At 34.3% G+C, this 22,567-nt stretch overlaps 2 protein-coding genes across 2 annotated transcripts in view; one reads left to right on the top strand and one right to left on the bottom strand.

Annotated features, from left to right (window-relative positions):
- LOC136819572 (phosphorylase b kinase regulatory subunit alpha, liver isoform-like) overlaps nucleotides 1-21,639 on the bottom strand; it is a 36,415-nt gene extending 14,776 nt beyond the window's left edge. The window contains exons 1-15 of the mRNA XM_067075809.1: nucleotides 21,518-21,639; nucleotides 20,942-21,124; nucleotides 20,287-20,334; nucleotides 19,933-20,002; nucleotides 18,065-18,163; nucleotides 17,573-17,655; nucleotides 17,311-17,391; nucleotides 16,017-16,115; nucleotides 12,331-12,372; nucleotides 11,907-12,011; nucleotides 11,665-11,718; nucleotides 11,394-11,516; nucleotides 1,010-1,105; nucleotides 551-658; nucleotides 272-350 (exon numbers count right to left, since the gene is read on the bottom strand). Coding sequence (XP_066931910.1) covers nucleotides 272-350; nucleotides 551-658; nucleotides 1,010-1,105; nucleotides 11,394-11,516; nucleotides 11,665-11,718; nucleotides 11,907-12,011; nucleotides 12,331-12,372; nucleotides 16,017-16,115; nucleotides 17,311-17,391; nucleotides 17,573-17,655; nucleotides 18,065-18,163; nucleotides 19,933-20,002; nucleotides 20,287-20,334; nucleotides 20,942-21,124; nucleotides 21,518-21,592 — 1,345 coding nt within the window. The 5' untranslated portion in view covers nucleotides 21,593-21,639. The remainder of the gene's footprint in view (nucleotides 1-271; nucleotides 351-550; nucleotides 659-1,009; nucleotides 1,106-11,393; nucleotides 11,517-11,664; nucleotides 11,719-11,906; nucleotides 12,012-12,330; nucleotides 12,373-16,016; nucleotides 16,116-17,310; nucleotides 17,392-17,572; nucleotides 17,656-18,064; nucleotides 18,164-19,932; nucleotides 20,003-20,286; nucleotides 20,335-20,941; nucleotides 21,125-21,517) is intronic.
- Nucleotides 9,768-11,152, top strand: LOC136819576 (probable serine/threonine-protein kinase DDB_G0276461). The gene is made up of 2 exons (XM_067075814.1): nucleotides 9,768-10,182; nucleotides 10,354-11,152. The coding sequence occupies exons 1-2, from the start codon at nucleotides 9,922-9,924 to the stop codon at nucleotides 10,717-10,719; spliced, it is 627 nt and encodes a 208-aa protein (XP_066931915.1). The 5' UTR covers nucleotides 9,768-9,921; the 3' UTR covers nucleotides 10,720-11,152.
- Nucleotides 21,640-22,567: the final 928 nt, after the last annotated feature.

The following is a 22,567-nucleotide window of genomic DNA, read 5'->3' as shown; positions in this document are numbered from 1 at the left end:
CATGACCTTCATTGTACACCAAAGTTTTAGCCTTGTTTTGGTGCTCGTCATACATACCCCCAAGGATCGAGTGGAAATAATTTGAGCCAAATTGGAGCGTTTTGAAGGGAATAGGGCAGATTGTAGCTCAACGGATGTTATGATAATGATAAGGGATTTCGTACAACGTACAAATAACAACAAAGACCGAACATCTTTACAGAAAGAGACACCAGTACTGGCTTTGGTTATAAACACGCAATCCAATTCTTAAATAATGAAACACCTTTACCTTGAACAACGAGTTCTGGTTTGGGTGCAGTGACGTATCGCCGGTTCAGTGGATCTAATTCGCCTGCAGCAACAAAACCCTTTAAAAAGAAAGTCATTAAAAGTCAAACTATAAACAAATAAAATTTCGAGAGAACTACAACTGTTCCCAAACTGATCAGACAATTTGTGAGAGAAGTTTAAATCGAGCAACTCATATTTTGTAAGAGCCGCCTTAATATTCAGTACCTTACGATGAAAGTATCAGATACGAGATAAGGAATCGTAACGAGTTACATACGTCTTTCAATAACAAGCCAAGGATGAAAAGGGATTGTGTCCACAGGTGAGGTACATGATCACCACACAACCGTTGTTGACTTCTTGGTTCTTCACGCTCTGCATCCAACTGAAACAACAAATGCAAAATGAAAATTACTAAAATGTTCTTTTCAAGGTTAATCAAAGTAACCAGACATTTCTTTCTTGAGAGATACTTTCCAATTTGTTTAAAAATAAATTTTTGAGGTCTCAAAAAAAGATTTCGGACAAAATTTCAAGCGTCCGAAATCTAAAGAAAAAACTCATCAAAAGTTTTATCGAAATGACATTTTAGAAAAATATCATTTTACTAAACGAGTAGATGATTATTTAGATTCAGAAGTTTCGGACGACTTGATCCTTTATCTGATTAAGTTCGATAACAATAATGGTGTAGCTACTGTGTAATTTACCAAAAATATGGAGCAGCTTTTTTTACCTTCTCCAGAGGAACGTAGAATAGTTCTGGTAACAAGTAAACTCCATCTTCAGTTTGAATCAAAAGTCTCTCCAACAATCGACTGTATTTCTCCACCTTTTAATTGAGAACATATACATATTTCACTTTGCTTGTCATTTGTTAACAGTATAGACAAAGAGGCCATCGTTACTCTTTTTTGGAACCATCTTTCCGAGAAGAAAACTATCATTTTTAGGTGTCATCATCCCACTGGAGAAAGTGGATATTATGCTATTGACCAGGGTCGAACCTACCATGATCAAATCACGTCGATGTCGGTAGACATGAAATTTGAAGTAGGACGCAGGTTCCTTGGAGAGCAAGATAATTATAACCCTCGTTTTGATTTCAAAACCGTAATTTCATTCAGAAGAATTCGATAGAACTGTATTTTCTGCTTCATGGTTCAGCGATAACTTTAGAACCCCATTTGCATTAGAAAATAAATTGAAAAATGGTTTTGTGACCGACATTCCAGCAAACAAAGCAAAAAAATACATTTTTGAGATTTGATCGTAATTAGCAATGGGTGAAATTCTGCTATCTAATAATTGATTTGAGGTTTCACCGCTGGCACCGCTGCAAGCTATCTAATGACTTGTGAACGAACGTCTAACTCCTTCTAGAACCGTAGATATGAGCAGAAGACAAATACGTTTTCAGTGGCACGCTCATAGCGGGAAAAAAAGTTCCTCTGGTGCGTCGGCGATAATATCTTCCTTTAATTAAAATCAAATGTGTCGTGATGATACATAGTAATTATCGAGAAATCATTATTACAATAATCGTCAGCCGTGCAAAATTACACGAATCTGATTGGTTTAGAGGAGTGCGATTAATCGTTAATTGCACTATTACCACTTTTTGCACTCTTCGGCGGGGGGACACTTTTGTCCCCTTATTCTTTTCTGACGATTTACTGACGATTACCTCGGAATCGTATGTTTTGTCGTGCAATTAACGATTAATCACTCGTAACAAAGGAGAAAATACCGTAATTTGCACTCGTCCTTCGGACTCGTGCAAATTACTATTTTCTCCTTTGTTACTCGTGATTAATCGTTAATTGCACTCCAAACCATACGATTACTAGTACTAATTACATCAGAATCTCAACGTAAAGATTGCCGTGAAGACAGAAAGTTTTGGCGTGATCTTTACAATCGTATTTTGGTTATTTCATTTGAAGATCCCCTGAATATCAATACTGGGGAAGAATTTAGTTGTTTGAATGGAAGGTGTCTTAGGACCAGTCACTAGTGTAGATTAGACGCTAACACTGAATGTTTAGGTTCGCATGGTTCATGATCAGCTCGCTATCTAAGAAGATGGAAGGAACAAAGGACCCGGGAAAACACTTTATTATTATGCGTTTGTAATGAGAGGTTTAACACTAACCCCTTTAATATATTGGAAACAATCTCCATGACATAATATGAAGGAGAAAAGTTTTGTAAGTGGAAATAATGTCACACTAACGACCTTTTTATGGCTTGAAAACCACTCACGTACATCATACAGGAATTTTTACTCTTCATGTAAACAATTTATTGAGCGATCACGATCACGAGTATTTGCTTTTTTTTTGGACTTCAGTTTTAAGTAGTCTGAATCAGTCAAACTGGCCTGAAAACCCCGGAGATGATTTTAGTAAACGTCCAGATGATGCGTTTGTTCCCTAGAAAACACGTGAACGGTACAAACAGGAGGAGTTGAGGAAAAACCAAAATGTTAAATGAAGGAAATGAAGAACTTTATGATCACGCAAAATATTATTTCAATATGAAAATCGTGCTGGCCTACAAACAGATCTATAAATTAATCTTTCCTGATATTCCCACTTCTTACCTTACACTGTGAATGCAAAATTGAACTTCCTACTCATGACATTCGAAAACAACATATTTCTTATTAATTTTAGATTGAGTCTACAATTTCACGAGATCCATCAAAATATCACGTACAAATCCTTCCTATAAAACCCTAAATGTGATGTGGAAGAAAATGAAAAACTCCATGAGTAAAGCTTACAGGGTCACTATGTGAGACATTTATAACCAAATTACTTTATCGGACATTTTTAAGCCAGCCATATTAGCATTACTTTTTGGGACTGCAGCGGATCAAGGGCCAGCATTACATTAGCCAAAGTTTCCAATTTACACCAGTGGATACTCTAGATTGAACAGTGAAAGATTCAGGTGCGGCGTTTACTAAAGACAGGCGTAGAACGGCTGAGAGGGTGATTTCGAAATCGCAAGTTGAAGCTTAGTGTTAACATAACGGAAAGTGACGGAAAGTGACGGAAAGTGACGGAAAGTGACGGAAAGTGACGAAAAGTGACGGCATCTGCGTCAAATATTTCTGATTCGAAATCTAAATACACAAAGAAAAAATACCGTTGGCGCTTTCATTCAATTAACGTGCAAAAATCGAATTAACAACCTTTAAATGCCAATTAATTAAACGTGGTCGTTAATTCTCATCAATTCAGTCATATATTAATGATTCCCATCAACAATAAACTGATCTGTCCGAAACCGCAGCTATTGCACAACCAACCTCGACAAAGAATAAATCGTACGGTCGTGCAAAGCCTAGAATTACCACTCCACAATTTACATTGGATTTACAAAGACTTAAAAATGAAATTTTGGTTGGCATGAATTTTCAAAATCAGAGATGGATTTTCGTTTTGAGGACGAAACTTGATGAGAGACGAGGAATGATGGATTAATTGAACTGTCTGCCGGACAATTAGCGAATGGACAATTAAGCAATAAGCGATATCATCATCTAGAATTAAGCAACATCTGCATACCCTCTTGTCAACAAAATGTTTTTCCAAAATCTGATTAATATTTCCGTTGGAGGAAGCAGGATGATCAATGACTCAACACGAAAATATTTTGACCCATCGTTTTGTTTTTCACTACTCTCTGGTACCTAATAAACGGGGGGTTTGGAATAAGCGGGGTGATTGAAAAAATTCTCAAACTTATTAAATTCTCAAACTTTCAAAAACATTTTTCCTAAATTTAATTGGAATAAGAATTTTCGAAAAATTAATTAGCGGGAGGGACGCTTATTAGGTACCCGAAAGTAGACGTGAGCAAAGAGGGAGGAATGGATGAAGTTGTTTATCTAGCATGTTTAGTTGATGTTTAAGAAAGTTACGATTCACCAATCCTTCCTTTCAAAAACGTCTGGTTGTTTCTTTGGAAAGAGCTAGATCTTTCGATAACTCGAAATCCGTCTTTTGATCGATCACTTCTCTGAAACGGACAATAAAAAATCATCGTTCAAACTCAAAACAATGCCTGCCAAAATTCAGTTATGCAACTAAAACATCACTGTTAAAGCAAGTTAAAGCTGGTGCATTATTTTAAGGGTAGTTGAAATGTTTTGGATGAGACAATAGCGGTATATGACCGCAGTGTCTTGGAGAGTGCCGCTGGTCAATCAGAGAACCCTTTCTCATTTCCAATAGTCAAAGGTAGGGTCTCAAAAACTCAAAAAAGAAAACTTTCCTAGTCTCGTAGCATGCCTTTTTTGAATAATTTTGGAAAAAAACAACAACAAATAACAGACTTATTATGCATCTTTTCTGTATTTGAAGTGTAACCACAACATCTTGGCAAAGCTCGAAAAATTTGAAAAGGCACGTAAGGTCAACATTGACAAGCACTTATCAAGATGCTGACAGCATACGTGAAATAACGTTCAAATTACACTGATCACTATCTTATCGTCCAGTGTTACTCTTTGACATCAAAGAAATTCTTCAAGGATAAAGAGTCTTACACTTTCAGGAAAAATATGCTTCTTTTGATAATGTTTTAACGCCAATTTCGTTTTGTATTTATCCCAGCTTTAGAAATAAATACTGGAGTCTGTATATCGTGGACATTATTTGTGCTGAAGAATATTGTGATAGCAGGTTTATAGAATACGCCCATATAACTTTCAGCTGGAGAGGAGGATTTTCCAAAAAGCAGAGAAATGACGTAGCGATCACGTGACATGATATCGAATGAACAAAAAAGAATTTCAATCATTTTTCATGGTTATGATGATTCCCTGTTGCAAACTGTTTTTCGAGCTGTTCATAAAATATGAAAACGTGCATTCATAATAAGTTTGTATAAAGTTCAAGGTCAATAATATTGAGTTATTATACCGTCACGCAACTACTCGTCTTTTTATTGGATTTGTGATAAAGAGGCTTTTCTCAATATTTTTTTTTAAAGTTTCAGACGTATATAAAATGACGACAAGAAAATAATTCTCCTTAATGTCAATGAGGGCAACCGAATGATTGATTAAAATTGTTTCAAGTTTTAATGACATCACACATAGATGTGGACAGGAGAGAAGAGTAAAGTCAGAGTCTGAAGAGGTTTTTGAAGGGTTTGTTGTTGCAGATCTCTGACATCCAGCCAAGAAAATATTGTATTCTCTCTCACAGAGAAATGAAATTTTATCTTTTTGTGATCGTGCAGAGCGATGAAATAGTTTGTTGAAATGAACAACAATGAAAAGGGGGATGATTAATACAAAATACTTTAAAATGCTTACAAAACAAAAGTCACAGCGAGTTCCATCTCGAGAGCACGCAAGCATATTTCTGTGTGAAATACATCTATTGGCTGATTATACAATACTTCTTTAGTGCAATACATAATGTTAAGCATAGGTTAAATGATGAGAAAAATTGTTCAATCAGACATTCGTTTGACACTGGTTTTGTCGTGTGTTGTTTGTTAGAAAGGTTGGAGGGAGGATAAGAAATTTGACTATTAACTTGTTGTTTGGTTCACCTAGAATTTTCAGTCGATCTCTTTTACTTTGATTATCTTCCGTACAGCAGTGGGCTGTGAAAGAATGTTGAAAATATAATAGTATCGAAGCGCGTCGCAATTTTTTCTTTTTAATGATCAAAGCTACTCTAAGGTGAAGTGATAAAAAAGACAATTGTCAAAAAATCCATAGATGTCTGATCTGTTAACGGATAAATAGCCTATACGCCCCTTTTTGGTGCGCCCTGCCACCATAATGTTAATTGTCTCCAACTGCGGCTGAGGTATCATTTTCAGTATAACAAGTTAAAGCCAATAACTATATAGATTATCGACTTAGATGACCAGATGACCTTAGACAACTCGTTGATTAAAATCTTAAGAGATCAAAAAAGTATAATCTATGGTTAAAAGTGAAAAAGAAGAGGGAAAGATTGATAAAGAAAAATGTAGGAGAGATTGAGAACTATAGACGTCATTCTTAAAATCTTGATTACGCAATCGATCACTACGTAGTAAGTAAAGGGTGAGATAATGTTTTTTAGGTCTTCGGTAAAATCATTCAAAGATCAAACTGTAAGAACGGAATTGAAGGAGATTCAATAATTATAATTTACTTGTCAAGAAAAACGAGAAGGGGTTAATAAGGTTACAAAAACACAAACTCCCACCCCCATTTTCAATACTCTTTGAAAGAAAGCCTTCATTTCGGAGCCGAGAATGTTTATAAAGCGATATATTGTTTGAAAATACGGTTTTGAGTTAACTTGGTTCGTATTTCATTACTCATTCATTAGTTCGCATAAGTCAACCTTTCGAAATACATGACGTCACATAACAGGAGAAAAAGATTAAACAGTTCTCTCTGTCACAAAATCTCAATGTGAAAGAATTTTGTTGAAGTTCTGAAGCGTGATATCTGAATGATACTAAGTAGTAGCTTGTCCAAATGCATTTTGCTTTGAGAAAGTCAGCGTAAGAGAAGGTGTTACAGAAGTTTCCTATAGTTGAATCAACATTTAAACGGCTTTGATTTACTCGCATAGAACAACATTTTTATCTGTTTGAGAAAAGTATTTGATATTTGGGAACTTGTTATTTCCGAAACCGATAAAATTATTTGAGACGATAGATTTTAATAGTTTAGCATCGGAGAAAAGTATGATCGATTCAAAGCGATTACATAAGTTTTGAAATGATTTTCAAGAAAGAAAAGTTGGTTGTATGTCCATGTTGATCAACATAAGAAAAGAAAACAATAAGATTTGGAGTATAAGGCAAACATCAAATTTGATGTGTGGTTTCAATCAAAAGGGGGGGGGGGGGTTAAAATACACAACACAAGAAAGAAGAAATTTTTCATTGCGATGGTGATGGGTAAAAAGAGAAGAGAGGATTGATGCAACATGAGATTCTTTATCTTAATGATGAAACGAACCTTTCAAAAAAAGCATCACCGTGCCAAAATCATTCCTCTATCAATTGAAAGTTCATCTCTTTCGTCAAATAATACTTGTACGATTATTGCATGGGTTTGATGATGTGAAATGGATTTTATTGATAGTGACCTTTCTTTATAGAGTCATTAAGTGAAGTTTTGTAAGGAGAAAGTCATTCAAAATTCACAGTTGCATGTCAGAAATCACGAAGAATATTAAATGTTAGAGTAAGATAGATAAACACTGAGAAAATCATGCGTTTTGGTTCAATACTGACACACTGTATTAGTTCAGTCTCGTTCAGCAATCTAATGGTCAGTGCTCAAAAAGTTTTTTTAAATGACAGTTAGTATTCTTTATGCTAGAGGCGAAGATAGAGCACCCATATTTGCATCACTTAGAGCATGCACTTTTAATGAACGCTATAATATGGTATGTGAAAGTATTCGAGAAGAGAGCCAAAATGGAAGTGACGTTCTGTAGTTTCCATAACAACCATAATTGAAAGTCATTAATATTGGTATGAATGCTGATTAGAGGGAAGAAGAGAGTTAGTTCATTCTTCAAATTGTGTAGTAGTGAGTGTAAGTTAGCTGTGCAAATCTCTATCATTAAAAGAACTTGTATGTGAACCGAGCGAAGGAGAATTTTCTTTACTGAAATGTGTGGTTTTAAGCTCCTGGTATTGAAGGATAGCTCCTGAAAGGTATTGAATGGGTTGAACAAAAAAGAAAAAAATGGTGGTCAGCCAGCATTATATAATCAAATAAAGTAAATGGCATGTTTTGATGAAAGATGAAAGACCAACCATCTGAGCAAATACTTTTGTTAAGAAAAACGAAAACTGGTTTATTTGAAGGGAGTTTTACCATATATGGCAATATTCGAGTTTTGAAGGAAGAAAGAATTTGGCGAATACAGGGTGGGGTGAAGGTTTTGTCCCATCTACCCACACAACCTAAAATCAAGTATTCTCGCAACAAAAAAAGAAGAAAGTCCCTTTTTCGTTGTCGGTGGGGGCGAAAAATTTAATATAGAAACGAGAAGCGAGAAGTTAAATTATTTTCATTGTTGGTACCGACTTTTTTGCTTCTTTATTGCCAATCTCTTTCCTTTTTCTTTTCGAAAACGTAATTTCTGCCGATTTCATCAGCGACTTTTTCCTTTGTATTTGGAAGAAGATAAATATATGGTTAGCAAAAAAACCAAAACCGTGGGCTACAAAAAAGTGGAATATTGAACAGAATAAAGAAGAAAAGAAGAAAAGTTTGAATAATTCATGTCGTAGTGAAGGGTTTCGACATATCTAGAAATCTATATATCTGTTTTGCTTCAATCAACCAAATGACACATTATATATTAGTCAAGAACAGCCTCACGGACAGACTTCACTTCGACGATTCATTTACTGATGTGAGACATGAGTACGTTGGAAAGAAGACATGGAAAAGCTTGCTGTCAATTTGTGTAGTTTTATCTACGCTTTCTGAGAATATAATCAGTACGTCTTTCAGTTGACTCAGATAAAGAAAAAGGTTTGAATTCTATGAACAAATAGGCAAGAGGTCAAGGAGAAGTTTTTCACTTCGAAAAATTATAAGAAAAAAATCAAAAAGTTTCAATTGATGAAAGACGCCTAACGGTAGATTAAATCGTTAAACCAAGAGTTAGTCCGGTTAAGGCTTAAGATCTCTCTCTATCTTTTTTATCCAAGTGGATACTTGTAAAGCTATGGCACAATAAAACCTTTTCTCTAATATTAATTGAGTTACCTATAATAAAGTATGCCGGCTTTACAATGTAGTTCAATTAAAAAGCGATTAGTTGGAGTTAATTAACTGAACATTAAAATCCAATGAGAACAAGATGGTCTGAGAAAGAAGAAAGGAATTTGCCGTCCTTCAAGACAGGACGCTAGAATTTATGGATAAACAAAAGTACGGGAGTAGCTAACTTAAAAGAAAAGGTACTGAGGGTAGAAAAAGAAGCTAAAATATCATTCATACAAATGAAACTTCATATTATTTGCATGTTTGATTTCTTTTTTATTTATGAAGAAACTCTTCTCCGCAAAGACTTTTTCACTTCTTCTCTTGTCTACTCTATCAAAGTTTTGACGTAGGAGTACACGAAATATATATATATTTTAAAAGATACAACATAAAGAGAAGATTTCTTTTGTCCACAGTGAAGGGCAGCTGGTCTAGGTGAAAAAAACCTGAAAGATGTACAGAGGAACAGAAGAAGAAGAAGGAAAACAAGAGAAAAATGAGAAGAGAAAAGTACGTTTTGAAAAAATAGAGAAAAAAAATTGAAGCAGAAATGTAGAGGGGAGAAAGAGAGGGAGAGAGAGAGAGAGAGAGAGAGAGGGAGATGAAAACAAGGTTCCAGGGAGCAAAAGAAAGTATGCAAAACAGGATGAAATAGTGAGAACTTATAGCCTTGCAAAATAATATGTACGACATTTCACTCCTTTATATTTTTTACCGATTTTATTTCAGAAAGAAAATATAACTTTAACGAGGAAAGTATTATCAAACCATAAGGATTGCTGTGGTAGTTTCAAGGAAAAATATTGTTGGTTTTAAATCACTGGAGGTGTTGTTTTAAGCAATAAACGAAATTGTAGAACAATTGAATTTCGTACGCCCTTATGCCACCAGCGAATAATATTGGTTTCTCTGCTACATCAGATATGGTTACATCCACAATCGGTGTACAGACTAGCTGCCCAACTTCTCCTACTAATCATAACTTTTACAATGATGAAGATGAAGATGACATATGTCCAAAACATTTCACAGATATCCACAAATGTAAGCTAGAAGACACATTCAGTAGGAAACAAAAACCAGATGATATCCAGCTTCAAATTATTGCGATGGAATGTAACCTTCTGTATAAAGACGTTAGGGTAAGTGTTAATCAAATCTCTATCTCCCTCTGACAATGTCTGACATTAAGTGACTAATTCTTTGGAAAAAGTCTTATTCTTTAGGAGAGCAGTTCCAACAAATACTAAATGAGAGTTTGTTTACTCGAGGAAATGTTTTTCTGATGTCTTTTCTTTTTCATTCGTATTCAGGATTGGTTTCGAAAACGAAGATTGAAGTGGATGGAAGAATTAGTTCGAAGTGAAAATACTTTGCGCTCAACATCAGATTCAAGTAGTAACAATAATAGAGAATACAATAAACAAAATTTTACAGCAGCATCAACAACAACAACTACGAACAGCACACCCAATGTAGTGTCTGCAAGTGACTCTAATAACAATTCAATGGTGGTAGCCAACACAAATAAACAAAAACAACAAAACAATATAAATAATAAACATCAACAGCCACCATCTTCCATAGACAATACTTCATCATCTTTTAAGAACAAAAATATGTTGAAAAATAACACAGGTAGTGTAGGACGGAACCATCATGGGATATCGACCACGTGATATTTTGAAGTTCAAAAGATATTGGTAGTTATCGGTGATTGATTGATTGATTGATTGATTGATCAGCTTTACATTGATTCGTTGGTATTTTTTTCAAAGAGAGCGGATGAGGCATATTTTTATTGATAAAAGTATGATTGGGTTTTGGTTACGTGTTAGGAATGAAAAAAAAATTTAGAGACGGTCCTAGTGTGGGTTAATGTTCTTCGTCGTTGGAAAAGATATCGTTGGTTGTGGATCATTTATCGTCTCATTAACAATTATAAGAAAATAAACAAAGAGCGAATGAATGAAATCTGCGCATGTCAAGAAAAAGAAGACCAACAAAAATTTATTTTATCAGTTAGAAACTAAATTATTACAATTTTTTTTGTTGATGTGTAAATGAAAAATTTGAACCACCATTTTAAAAAGACTTTATTGCATCTTTTAATTTTGTTTGCAACTTTCTTATTCTTATTTCCTTTGAAAATCAACTATTTTTTTTAAAGTCACAAATGTATTTTGGAATGACTTTTGGAAAAGATCAAACATCTTTTGAAAACGAGAACTTTTTTTGAGGAAAATGTCGAAATGAATATACTCCAATTTCATCAGATCTTACATAACTCTGAATCTTACCCTTAATTTGGTGAAGGTCAATAACAAAACGAGAATCTGTAATAAGAGCCTACTTGTGCTTCGTTCTTGTTGTAAATGCCATCGAGGAGAAGATAACAAAAGAATAAAGGCCATTCACACTCGATCTTTTCGAACTTGCTTAGCTCGTGTAACTCGTAATGTAGTCTGTGTCGATCCTGAAGAGAGTTTAAAAACATTTGGAATGAATCGAAGATCTGATTAAACGAATGATCTCCTGTAAAAATCAAAACAAATATAGCAACTTCCTTTAAATGATATTGGGCGGGTAAACTAAAGATGCAGGGATAAAAAGTTGTCGAATACCTCATTCATACAATGATGTCCATCCCTAAGGAACCTCTTGCAACCATATGAACCCTAAATAAAAAAGTGTTGAAAACAATTACAAACGGGCTTCCAATTTCACAACTTAAAGGTGACGAGTGATCCTAATACAAATCAAATCGAATCGAAAAACCCAAATTACCCAAGTCGTCCATTTTTCAAACTGATTTCGATAACACACACAATAAAAAAACAATTATAGAATAAATATAGAATTATACTTCAAGTTTCCCAAGGATTTCACTTTTGGTAGCATCAATGATGGTAGTATCTTCAACTGCAAACGCTGGATAACTGATAATACTGAGCAACGATGCACTACATTCCTAAATATAAACAAAAGTGATTGGCGTTTTCTTTCCACTTTCTGTTTGGTTAAGTTAAAAAAGACGTCCCATTACCTAAAAGTAGGCCAGTACTGAGCTAGCTACCATATCATTTCATAACTTTAACTTGCCAATAGTTAAATGGAAGCACGATCCGAGACTGGGAGAAAAGTGACACCGCGCGATGCATGTGTTGTATTGCAATATTTTGACATAAGTGTTTTTGGTGAAAATAATCCATTTCAATTATTCACAAAAAAGGAGGAAGAGAATGAATCTTAGCATAGGTTCTTCAATGAAACAATTCAAAACAATGTACCTTCGAGTCTGACTCTCGTGGAAGCATCGAATATAGTACGGCCTAAAATAGAAAAGTTTTCATGATAATTCTCAACTTCTTTAGATGATGAAGCTGAATGAATAGGTTTTAAATCTTGGAGATGCAAATCACATATACTGCAATGTGTCGTCAATAACCCTTTGAAGGTCTAAGGTCTGCTAAACCTACAATCACAGCACAGCTCCCACAAGTTCAAACAAAATTTAAGATTTTCAAAAATCAAAAAGTCCAATATTTATCGGCATTTAATGGATTTAGGTTTGGTTATTGGAAAATCACCAATTCAGATTTCAGTTCAGATTGAATTACTGGCAAAAATAAACCTTGTAAGGATTAAAAGCTTTTGGCTTTTTCTCGGTTTCAAATCTTGTAGGGGTCCAAGTTGAAAGGCATATACCCGCTAACCCGCTGACCTATTACCCCAGGCAAAAGCGATTTTCAAATTAATATCATTTCATATTTCTATGGTGATGGACAACTTTGATGTCTGAATGCAATCCGATGCGACAGTCTTTATCGGCAAAATGAAAGAAGGGGTTTGTTTAGGGGCTTCTCAGGAAATACGGATGTCATTGCATCCTTGAAAGGAGAGGAATGATACAGAGAGAAGGTTGTGGGAACGGAACATTTACTATGCGCAATGACGTCAATACTCTATTTCATTACATAGCGAAAAATGAATATAAGACAATTCAATATCATGATGTTGCCATGGAAAAGAAAAATCAGCCTCTCTGAACTAACATTAGCTAAAGGTGAAACAATAAAATACTTCTTCTATGTACCTCCTTCTTTTCAATATTCAGAATTGGTTTCTTTGCTTTGACTGGTGAATGTCGATTTTTAAGCGTTTATAGTGGATATCTTGAGTAGTTTGATGAGACGGGTAATGAAGGAATCAAGGGAATGAAGGGAGAGTAAGAGAAAATGCAAGTCTGGGAAAATGACGATGACTTGTTATCTAAAGACCAGCAGGATACGCTTAAACGCTCCACTTCCTTTTAAAAATTGCAATGGAAAGCAGAAAAAAGGTAGCATACAAAATATGATGGGAACACTATTGAATAGACTATTGAGATTAGTCATAATGGACAGAAAAATGGAGTTTTAATGATGCTGAAAGGCACGGCAAAACAACAAACAACTTTTCATCGGACCTAATGCAAAACTTTAAAACCGGATCAAAAAAATTTAAATTGTCAACTCATTTCTTTTTTTACAGTAGAATAGAAAATGGGTATAGAAGTATGAGAAGGGATGAGTGTGGATTACGTAGGACGGTGCTACGCATTACCCTGCATTACGCAATCAACAGAATAGACAGGCTTCTTTATCTTCAGATGAAAAGAAAAACTAACATTTCGCTTCTCAAAGGTTTAGTAAAAATAAAATCACAAAGACCCTTGCCATAATACGCTCGAACTCAATACACGTCTCGATTTAAGTTTTCATTCGCTATCATCGGGCTTTCGACCTTTTGATGTGACTTTACCCATGTCTCTTTATAAAACTCTAACTGGGTACATGACAGTCATTCATATTGAGTGGGTGACTAAGTATTAAAAGTAATGAACTTTATAATTATAATAAAAACAGAATTTGCATCATTATTAATGTCATTAGTATATCTTTCTACTCTTTCCACAAGTACACTTTATTGATCTTTCGTTTTCTTTGAAAAGAAAATCGTTTTGACCAAAAAGAAATATGCTGCGTAATATTCAGACTGGAGGCACATGCTTTACATTGGTTAGCCACAGGCGTCACTTTGCAATTACCCGGTGTTATTTAAAACTCTTACATGTAATGAAACAAGATTGATACTCGTCGATGGATGCAAATGTGACAACAACAAAGCAAGTTTAGCTCATTAGGATCAATAGTATCAAAATATGAAAAATCTATAGGAATTATTTTTTTCATCGAATTTTACATGTTAACTCGAGATTCTATCACGAGAATTTTAAAGCTCAAGTGTTTTTCGTCAATCCGAGAAAACATTTATTGTTAAGAATTTTGTAAAAGAATAACTATTGCTGATTCTAGGGAGAAGAAACTTTAATACGACGAACAAGCTACTACTTTCAATTGAAATAAAACACATATTTTTCAACTATCTGTTGAATTCTTGAGAAAAATGTACTTTTCAGCGGACTTATAATATCGAATGTTAATTAAAATTCATTCAGCGGTTACTATTAAATAGGAAGTGATCAGGCAATTAAAAAGTCGTTAAATATTTGAAAAGGAGATATGGTTGGAGTGAGTAGGCAAGCACATTTTTTGTATCGTTTTTCCATAGCAGTGCCCAGTAGTGATCTTATTTTAGATCTCGTTTTTGAATGTGCATATCGACGTCACTAACCAATGAGCACTTTTCAAAAATAGAACATCTTTCTGAAAGTCTCAATATCATATTATTCAGTTGCACACCAGCTTATGAAATGTTATGTTGGCAGTACTGGGTGACGATTTCACATCACATGTTTCAATTGTTTTGAACGATTAATGACGACAATACATCATCGCAAAACAGTGCTTGGATAATAATGTAATATATGGCATGGGTGCAAATTTTCTCACCGCTATCTCAAAACGAGATAGCAACTTAGCACCAACGATTTATCCAAAAAAACATTAAATGATAGTCACATAGGGTACCTACCTATCTCGTTTTTATAGGGGTAAATTCTAAATATCTACTTTTAACCATACAGGCGTTAAGCTCACTCGGTACATGTTATTTAACTTTCAAATCTGAGTGACGTGTATACATCGTTCATAAATAGCCAATATACGAAGCCCCCGATTTAAGATTACAACTCCTGACCACTAGATTTAAAAGGGCATAAAACAGATGGATTTAAAAAGAACGATTATAAACAAGAGTAAAAACATTTCTAATAGTACCAAAACCATTCTCTAACTCTCAAATTAAAAGCTGTTATGACAGTTTGAAGCTTTAGATTAAAAAAAAGGTTGAAAATGTTCACATTCTTCAAAAAATATTGCACACTGGAAAGGCTAAATATTTACCTGACCTGCAGTCAGTTCTGCAATACAGTATTACTCCGGGGGGGAGGGCACTCCAGGTAAGTGACCTACCGGACGTGCGGCCCTTAAGGGTAGGTTTTTTGGACTTTGGAAGTGCACTGTAAGGGTTGATTTGTGAGAAAGTGGGAAAAAGTGCACTGTAAGGGTGTAAAATTTGAGAAAATACCAAATTTTGAGGTAAAATTTGAGAAATTTCAAAAAATTTTGCCCTGAAAAGGGCAAAAAATTTCGAAAAATTGCATTAACAGGGTCGATTTTCAGCCAAATTTTTCCTGCACTGTAAGGGTCCGATTTTAGAGACCTGATTTTTGGCCAAACGTACGGTCGTTTTCAAAATCGAGTGCCCCCCTCGGGAGTATTACAGTTTCAATTTCAATTTGGAAAAACCACTTCAGTCAAATGTTTATTGGTTCACTGTGTTAAACTGCATTCGCTTCAAACGAGCATTCTTTTTTGTTTCCCCGTGGAAAGTACTCTTTAGTGGATAAGTCTTATTACACTGATATTACACTGATAAGGTTTCCGTCTGGTAGCAAAAACGTACGAGATTCAAACTTAAAGCGAATAGATTCTCAACGGGGGATTAAGTCTACAAAAATTACGGTGCTTACTTTACAATATTGGATGCAATCAGCTTGTACATGGATGACCGATCTGACGCCACCTCGTGATCCAAAAACATCCAACTCGTCCATTGCTTCTAAAGCAGCCTAACAAAATACGAAATGCCATGTTTGCTATCAGACTTAGCAATTATAGCAGTTTGTGTTAAACATAATAGGAAAGGTTATGGTAATAGGAATGGGCCATTCCATTTTATGACCATACAGAGAAGGTGAACGAACATTTCCAGGGGTTAATCCGAGAAGAACTTCCAGGGGTCTAAAGAAGTGTTTTTTTCATTTTTCCAGGGGGTAAAAAAGTTATTCTTGAATCTACAGGGGGTGAACAGCTGATTTTAGTTCGTCCACCCTCACTTTAAGACATATATTGAACGGTGAAGAAGAATGCGGCTATTAAATTTTGATTTTTCCCATCACTTTGGACCCGGGGTCCACTTAAAGCTTTTTGATAGACTGGATGGCGCGATTAAGTGGCCCGGCAGTATATGGTAATATGCTTTTGCTTAGGCGGACTGTAAAACAGACCGCCAGATTTTAGTTGTTTTTCGAAGCTAAACAGAAAACAGAATGAAGCTAATTTTTTATTTGAAAATAAGGTATTGCAAATCTGTTATTGATGCTTGTTTCTTAATTTTGAGCATTTCTTTACAACTCCAAGTAGTTTTTTTTTTTTTTTGGATTTTAAACATTCTTTTTCAAAATGGCGACCTCGCCAAACGCTCCTAGTCTACTTCACTGGACTCAGCGTCATCAAAAATTATCAAAAAGCAAGTTCAGCTAGAAGTAGAATCTAGTCTATTTATAAGACATAAAAATAATTTTTTCCAAGGGTTCTTTTGCAAAATTTGCTATTTTCCAGGGGGTATCTACACTTTTTCAAGAAATTTATTTTCACTTGAAAAGGTTCGTCCACACCTCTGTATGGAAATTTTATGGAACAGCCCAATGTTCCAGTATTGATTTTTTGTCACTTTTTTGAATTGTTCCAAAATATTTCGAAAATTTTCAAATATCTTTTTGGGACAATATAATGACAATTTTTCAATTAAAAAGTTGGAGCCATTCCTAAGTAAGGCATCTAAACTATAAAAACTACAAAAATGGGAATCTTTTGGAGAACGCCGTTTAAAGCCTGAGATTCTGTCAGATAGAATAACATTGACGTCAAGCCTTGTTTGTCTAAACCATAACAGTTTAAGCATAAATTTTGCAACAAAAAAAAACATAGAATCAGATGTTTTGTAAATTAACATTTATGTGCAATGGTCTAAGAGAAAGATACCTTGGCCATTCCTATAGAACTTGAATTGAGTTCTGGTAATCCCATGTTTGTCTTATCTCCTCGCTCCCATATACCAAAATCCTAAAAAATATTTTCAAAATGATTTTTCATATTTCTAATTATGTAAAAATAGTTTTAACGCTTAAAATTGTCGCACAAGAAGTAATTTATGATGGTTTAAAAGGATTATGGCAAACTTAAAAGTATGGTAGTAGCCTTCTAAAACCCACAATTGAAAATGAAAACGAGAATAAAGAATTACAGGTATTCGATAAGCCATTTCGATATAGAAAACTAAGTTCTGAACAAAATCAACTTCATCTTTTGTAAAAATGATCTGCAACCCTAAAGAAATGAACAAAGAGAAAAAATTCAGTGTTAATAACTAGACAAGTAATCAGTAGGTTATTTCGGGTTTTTGTTGATGTCTAGTCTCTTTACTACTGAAGAAACATTTCGAGGTAGTTAAAGGGCACGCACTTGGAATAAAACATTGTTCACATGCAATTTATTGTTTTAAGAATTTCAAAGTCTAGATTACTTAAAGTTTTCGGATTTGACAAAGTCATTGTCTGAAACAAGCTGGATGATGATCGGACCTACCTGATAATGAAAGTTAGCCAAATGAGAGAACAAATAGACATTAATGGACGAACGAACGAAAGAACATCATCAGTTCCAAATCAAATTTTAATTCTTATAAATTGGTTTTCAAACTCAATCAAATGAGGTATATTAGCAAACTGTACTGTACCTGAAGTTGTCATTTGTGCCAAGGTTAGGAGATAGAGAGAAGTGGCGTCAATTTGTAAATGACCCCATCCTGTGTCATCAACCACTGTCTTACCAGAATCTAAGAAAACAAAATGTTTGCAGGGAATTAAGAATGTGATTTAAATGCCCCCAGTGGCTTGCATGAATGCCTGAATGGGCTTTTTCTTTTGCATGAAAGGGTTAATATTTTTAAAAAGCTGCGTAATATGTGAAAAGGAAAACTTCGCGTAAATAGAAATTGCAAGAATTTCGAAAAAAATTGCAGGAATGTGTGAAAGTCGAAAAAAATGCGTGATTGTGTGAATTAAAGGTCTGCTGGGGGGGGGCTCTCAAATGGCATGCTTTGCAACCACAATTTGTATCTTTACAAATCTTTCAACCTTTTCATGGTAATGGAAGCAGATGCTGTAGAGACGAATATGTTTTTCGAATATCAATACATGTCTACATGAGAGATCTTGAATCTAGTCCAGAAGTTTAAAAAAAAAGGGTACTTTTTTGCAGAAATGTATGAGAATCTGCTAATACCAAGAATTTCCATCTAGTGGTTTGCGAAGGCTTTTGTTTTTTTTTCAAACTTAGCTCTTCATTGTCATGTTTTTTGGCTTTTAATGAATGGGCTGTAAAATTTGAAAAAAGGAATTGTAGAATTGCTTGGCCACCAGGGCCCATTTTGGTTTTGTTACCTTGATTATTTCTTCTTCTTGAATAAAAAAGTAATTCAAAACAAGTGTATTAAAAAAAATGTTTATGACAATGGAAAAATTGTGACTTCAAGGCTTTCAACTCTAACCTGAAGTATTTGGCAAAGGAAATTCAAAATATGTTTCTGATAGCATCTTATAGATAGTTTCCTTATGGAAAACTTTAGTCGTTTGTTTCTTATAAAAAAAACGTTTAGAAACCAAAATATCATGCTCTTGAAATATTCTATCATATTCAAGACCTTGTGAGCAATAAAACATCTATCTCATCAAAAAATTGAGTAATTTGGCTAAGAACATTGATGTATGCTTATTAATAGTGATTCTTATAGATAAACATGCGTTTTTTAAGCCAACAAAATTTTTTTGAAAAAATCTACTTGAGCCATCTCTTACCTATGATGTACTGGATGGTACCCTACTTTCATGCAAAAAATCAGAAAAAGTTAATGATCCAATTTTTCACAAAGTTCAAAAAACCTGTTTTTAGCCGTTTTTTGGCCCAAATTTGCCCCTTCTTTTTGAAAGTCGGGCTCCGCTGGGCTCCGTCACATTCGAGGGTTTATAGTTATGCATCTTTGTGCAAAAAATCATAAAGAATCAAAGAGCCAATCTCGATAAAAGCTAATAACGAACGAACGAACGGACGAACGGACAAAGGTTAATTTATAGGACCTCCATCCCACCGGGGTAGGTCCAAAAATGTGTGGTTGGGATTCCCGAAAAGTGGTGAAATTCTTAACTTTTTAATCTTTAATTTTTCTATCGCATTATTTTGCTTTTTTTACTCATTACATTTCAGTATATTAAGTTATAAAACACACGGTTAAGAAACAAATATGATATACTTTGACAACGCTTCAAAATCTTTTTTTTTTCTTCATTAGTTCATATTTTGTTGATTGTTTTGAAAAACACTACTTTCAGAAGAGCAAGTGGCAGTGACAGTTTTCAAAATTAGGGAAAGTAAAAAAAAAGGAACGGGAGATCAAAAATCTTGTTACTTTTGGGGGAGGGGGGAAAGAATTATTTTCAAAACCTGGCGATAATATTTCCCTCTGAGCGGCTGACCTAGGAGAACACTATGTTTTCCTACTATTGGTTAGGAGTTACAAATTCATCAATGACGAACATAAAATCATACCATAACTGTATTTAGCGTGAAGTGAATCTTCTTTTTGCTGGGATCTCTTAAAATTTTCAACTTTTGCACTCTGTAACAAAAATAATACCAAAAATGAGGGTTCTTGTAAACAATTCCTAACTGTACCAGCATTCTAATTCTGAATAGTACATTCATTGCTTTTACCAGCAAAAAGCTTTTTAAACCATGCATACTACGGCTAAAATAGTCTATAGTCTAACATATTAGGCAGCTCTCAGCTCATAGAGAAGAAGAGCTTTAGGCTTCAAACAGAGTTAGACATGACATAACCTAGGGTTAATAAAGTTCTTTGTGAAAATCATTTTATTCTTTAAGTACAAAGAAATAGCGTACCTGCTGCATCATACTCATTAATAAGCCTCTCATCAACTTGACAACACTCTGAAAATGGATTGTAGATTGTTATTTTTTATTATTTAACGTAAATAGTACTTTTAATAGCAGTTAAGTAGACCTTATTGGACCACTATGAAGGCAAACAATAGTTAAACTGAATGAAACTATCAAAATAGCTTGTTATTAACTTTTGTGAACACTTTTCAAAAAAGGTAATATTGGATTAATTTATTTGATATCAACACACACCCTCAAAGAAGTCAACAGTTAATCATCCTGCCTAAAATTCTAGCGAATTCATTGGTTAAAAGACATCACATAGAGGTGGGATATATACCGTATCTGTCTTCCTCACGTTCGATTGAGAAAAAAAGAAGACATTGCGTATTGACGAATGCGCTTTCGAATGTCACTTTCACAGTTCGCTCTTTGATGTAAGTATCTACTAAGAGAGTTCTGTTAGTTTTTATCATGCTCTTGGGAAACTTGAAAAGGGACTTCAACGATATAAATCCGCAAGGTCGTTTTGAGGTGGGATACGGGATATACAGGGTTAGTAAAAACCGTATTGGGGTCGAGGCTTGCCGAGTAACTAATATTATCTGGTGCAACCAGTAAGCCAATAATACAAGGGAACGAGGTTGTAAAATACCTGCTCTAGCTCATATTGTTTGGATTTCTCTGCATCAAAATCAGTCTTCTTTTTGTATGCCCTTGACAAAGCCCATACAGCTAGAATGCTGTAAACATTATCTCTGACCCATGAATGTCTGTTGGTCGTTTCATTGAACTTTCCATGAAATAAACTTGGTGGAAGGAGCCCAGTAATTGGATTCTTAAAACAAAACAAAAAACATGTACAGATTATGATCTAAAAAAATAACTTTTCTTACAAATTTTCTGTTAGCTAATAATATGTTAATTGAATGATGTCATTTTTCTTACGATATTCAGCCTTTTTTATGCTAAAAATTTAAATGAAAGTAATACAAAGATTTGTGCCGTCTGGCTGATCAATTGAAATTGCTCAGATGATCATTATAGAAACCAAGTTGAAGCATCTGAAAGCATTTATGTTTATCGAATTATCAAAATTGAAAGAAAAAAGAGTTTCCTGTATAACAACAATTATCAAAACGTATAATTTTTTGTCACATAGTCTGGTATGAATTAGGAAATGTAAAAAACAATAACTATTCTTAAAAAAAACAAAAAAAAAACATAATACCTGGAAATCAAGAATGGTCCTTTTCACCAATATATAATATTCATGAAGGGAGAGGCGCTGTTTGCTATTAACCATTTTTCAAAATGATGATGAAAAAGAAATTTTCTCATTTATCTCATTAAGTCTAGAAACAAAGAACTATTTTACAATTGCTGTATGGTTTTTCATGCTGGTGCAATCTTTAGGCAATGTAGTGGAACTTTTTTTCGATAGTACATTCTAGAAAAACTTGGGTTTTTACATTACATGTTTTTTTTTATAAGCATACAAAAATCCAAAAACAGGCTCAGAGATGCTTAGGTCGAAAGCTTAATAAGGCTGAAAAATGCTCGAGGAATGCTTAAATCCAAAGCATAAATTTAGGGAAATACTGAAAATCCCTTAAATTCCAGCCAAAAAAAGCAAAAATCAGGAAAAAACATTTTTCGTAGGCTCAAAGTAATGCTTGCCATATGCTTAATTTTTCCCCATATCTGAGCCTAGATATGCTTATAAGTGCAATGCTTATTAAAAAAACATATAGTTGTTAGTAATTAGTCAAAATTACCTTCTGGGTTAATTACTTAAGTGTGAAAGTTCGTTACCATATTACTTCAAATAAACACCCCTCCTCCAAGGTAACATTTTCAATAAACGTCCCCACCCTCAATTAAATGCCCCTTCGAATAAACGTCTTAATTTTTTATTCAAAAAACTGTTGCGTTTTCCTAAACAACTTCGAAAAAGTGATATTCATATTAGAAGTGGCTTGGATCACAAGATTTTTGTTCGGCTACATTTTGAGATTCTTCTCCCATCATTGGGCATTGCAATTCCGGCTTTCCAACTTACGGTATGCATTAATGACTCTTTCGGCAAACATCTGCGCATGTAAATTAACTTTTTGTCATTCTGATTTTTCTTTAGTAACAATTCTGCCTTTGTCTAGCCCTTTCAAATGTTTCAGTTTGATTGAAAGCAAAAGTGATCAAGGAAAAATAGTGAAAACTTGAGTTTTTTAAGAATAAGTTGTTGCAGTGTTAATCTTTCACAATCTTTCCTAGGCCCTTT

The sequence above is a fragment of the Clytia hemisphaerica genome, unplaced genomic scaffold (assembly GCF_902728285.1).
Source record: "Clytia hemisphaerica strain Z4C2 unplaced genomic scaffold, Clytia hemisphaerica genome assembly, whole genome shotgun sequence".
NCBI classification, from domain to species: domain Eukaryota; kingdom Metazoa; phylum Cnidaria; class Hydrozoa; order Leptothecata; family Clytiidae; genus Clytia; species Clytia hemisphaerica.
Note: the sequence above shows the minus strand (reverse complement) of the source record. Positions and strands in the feature narration are given on the sequence as shown.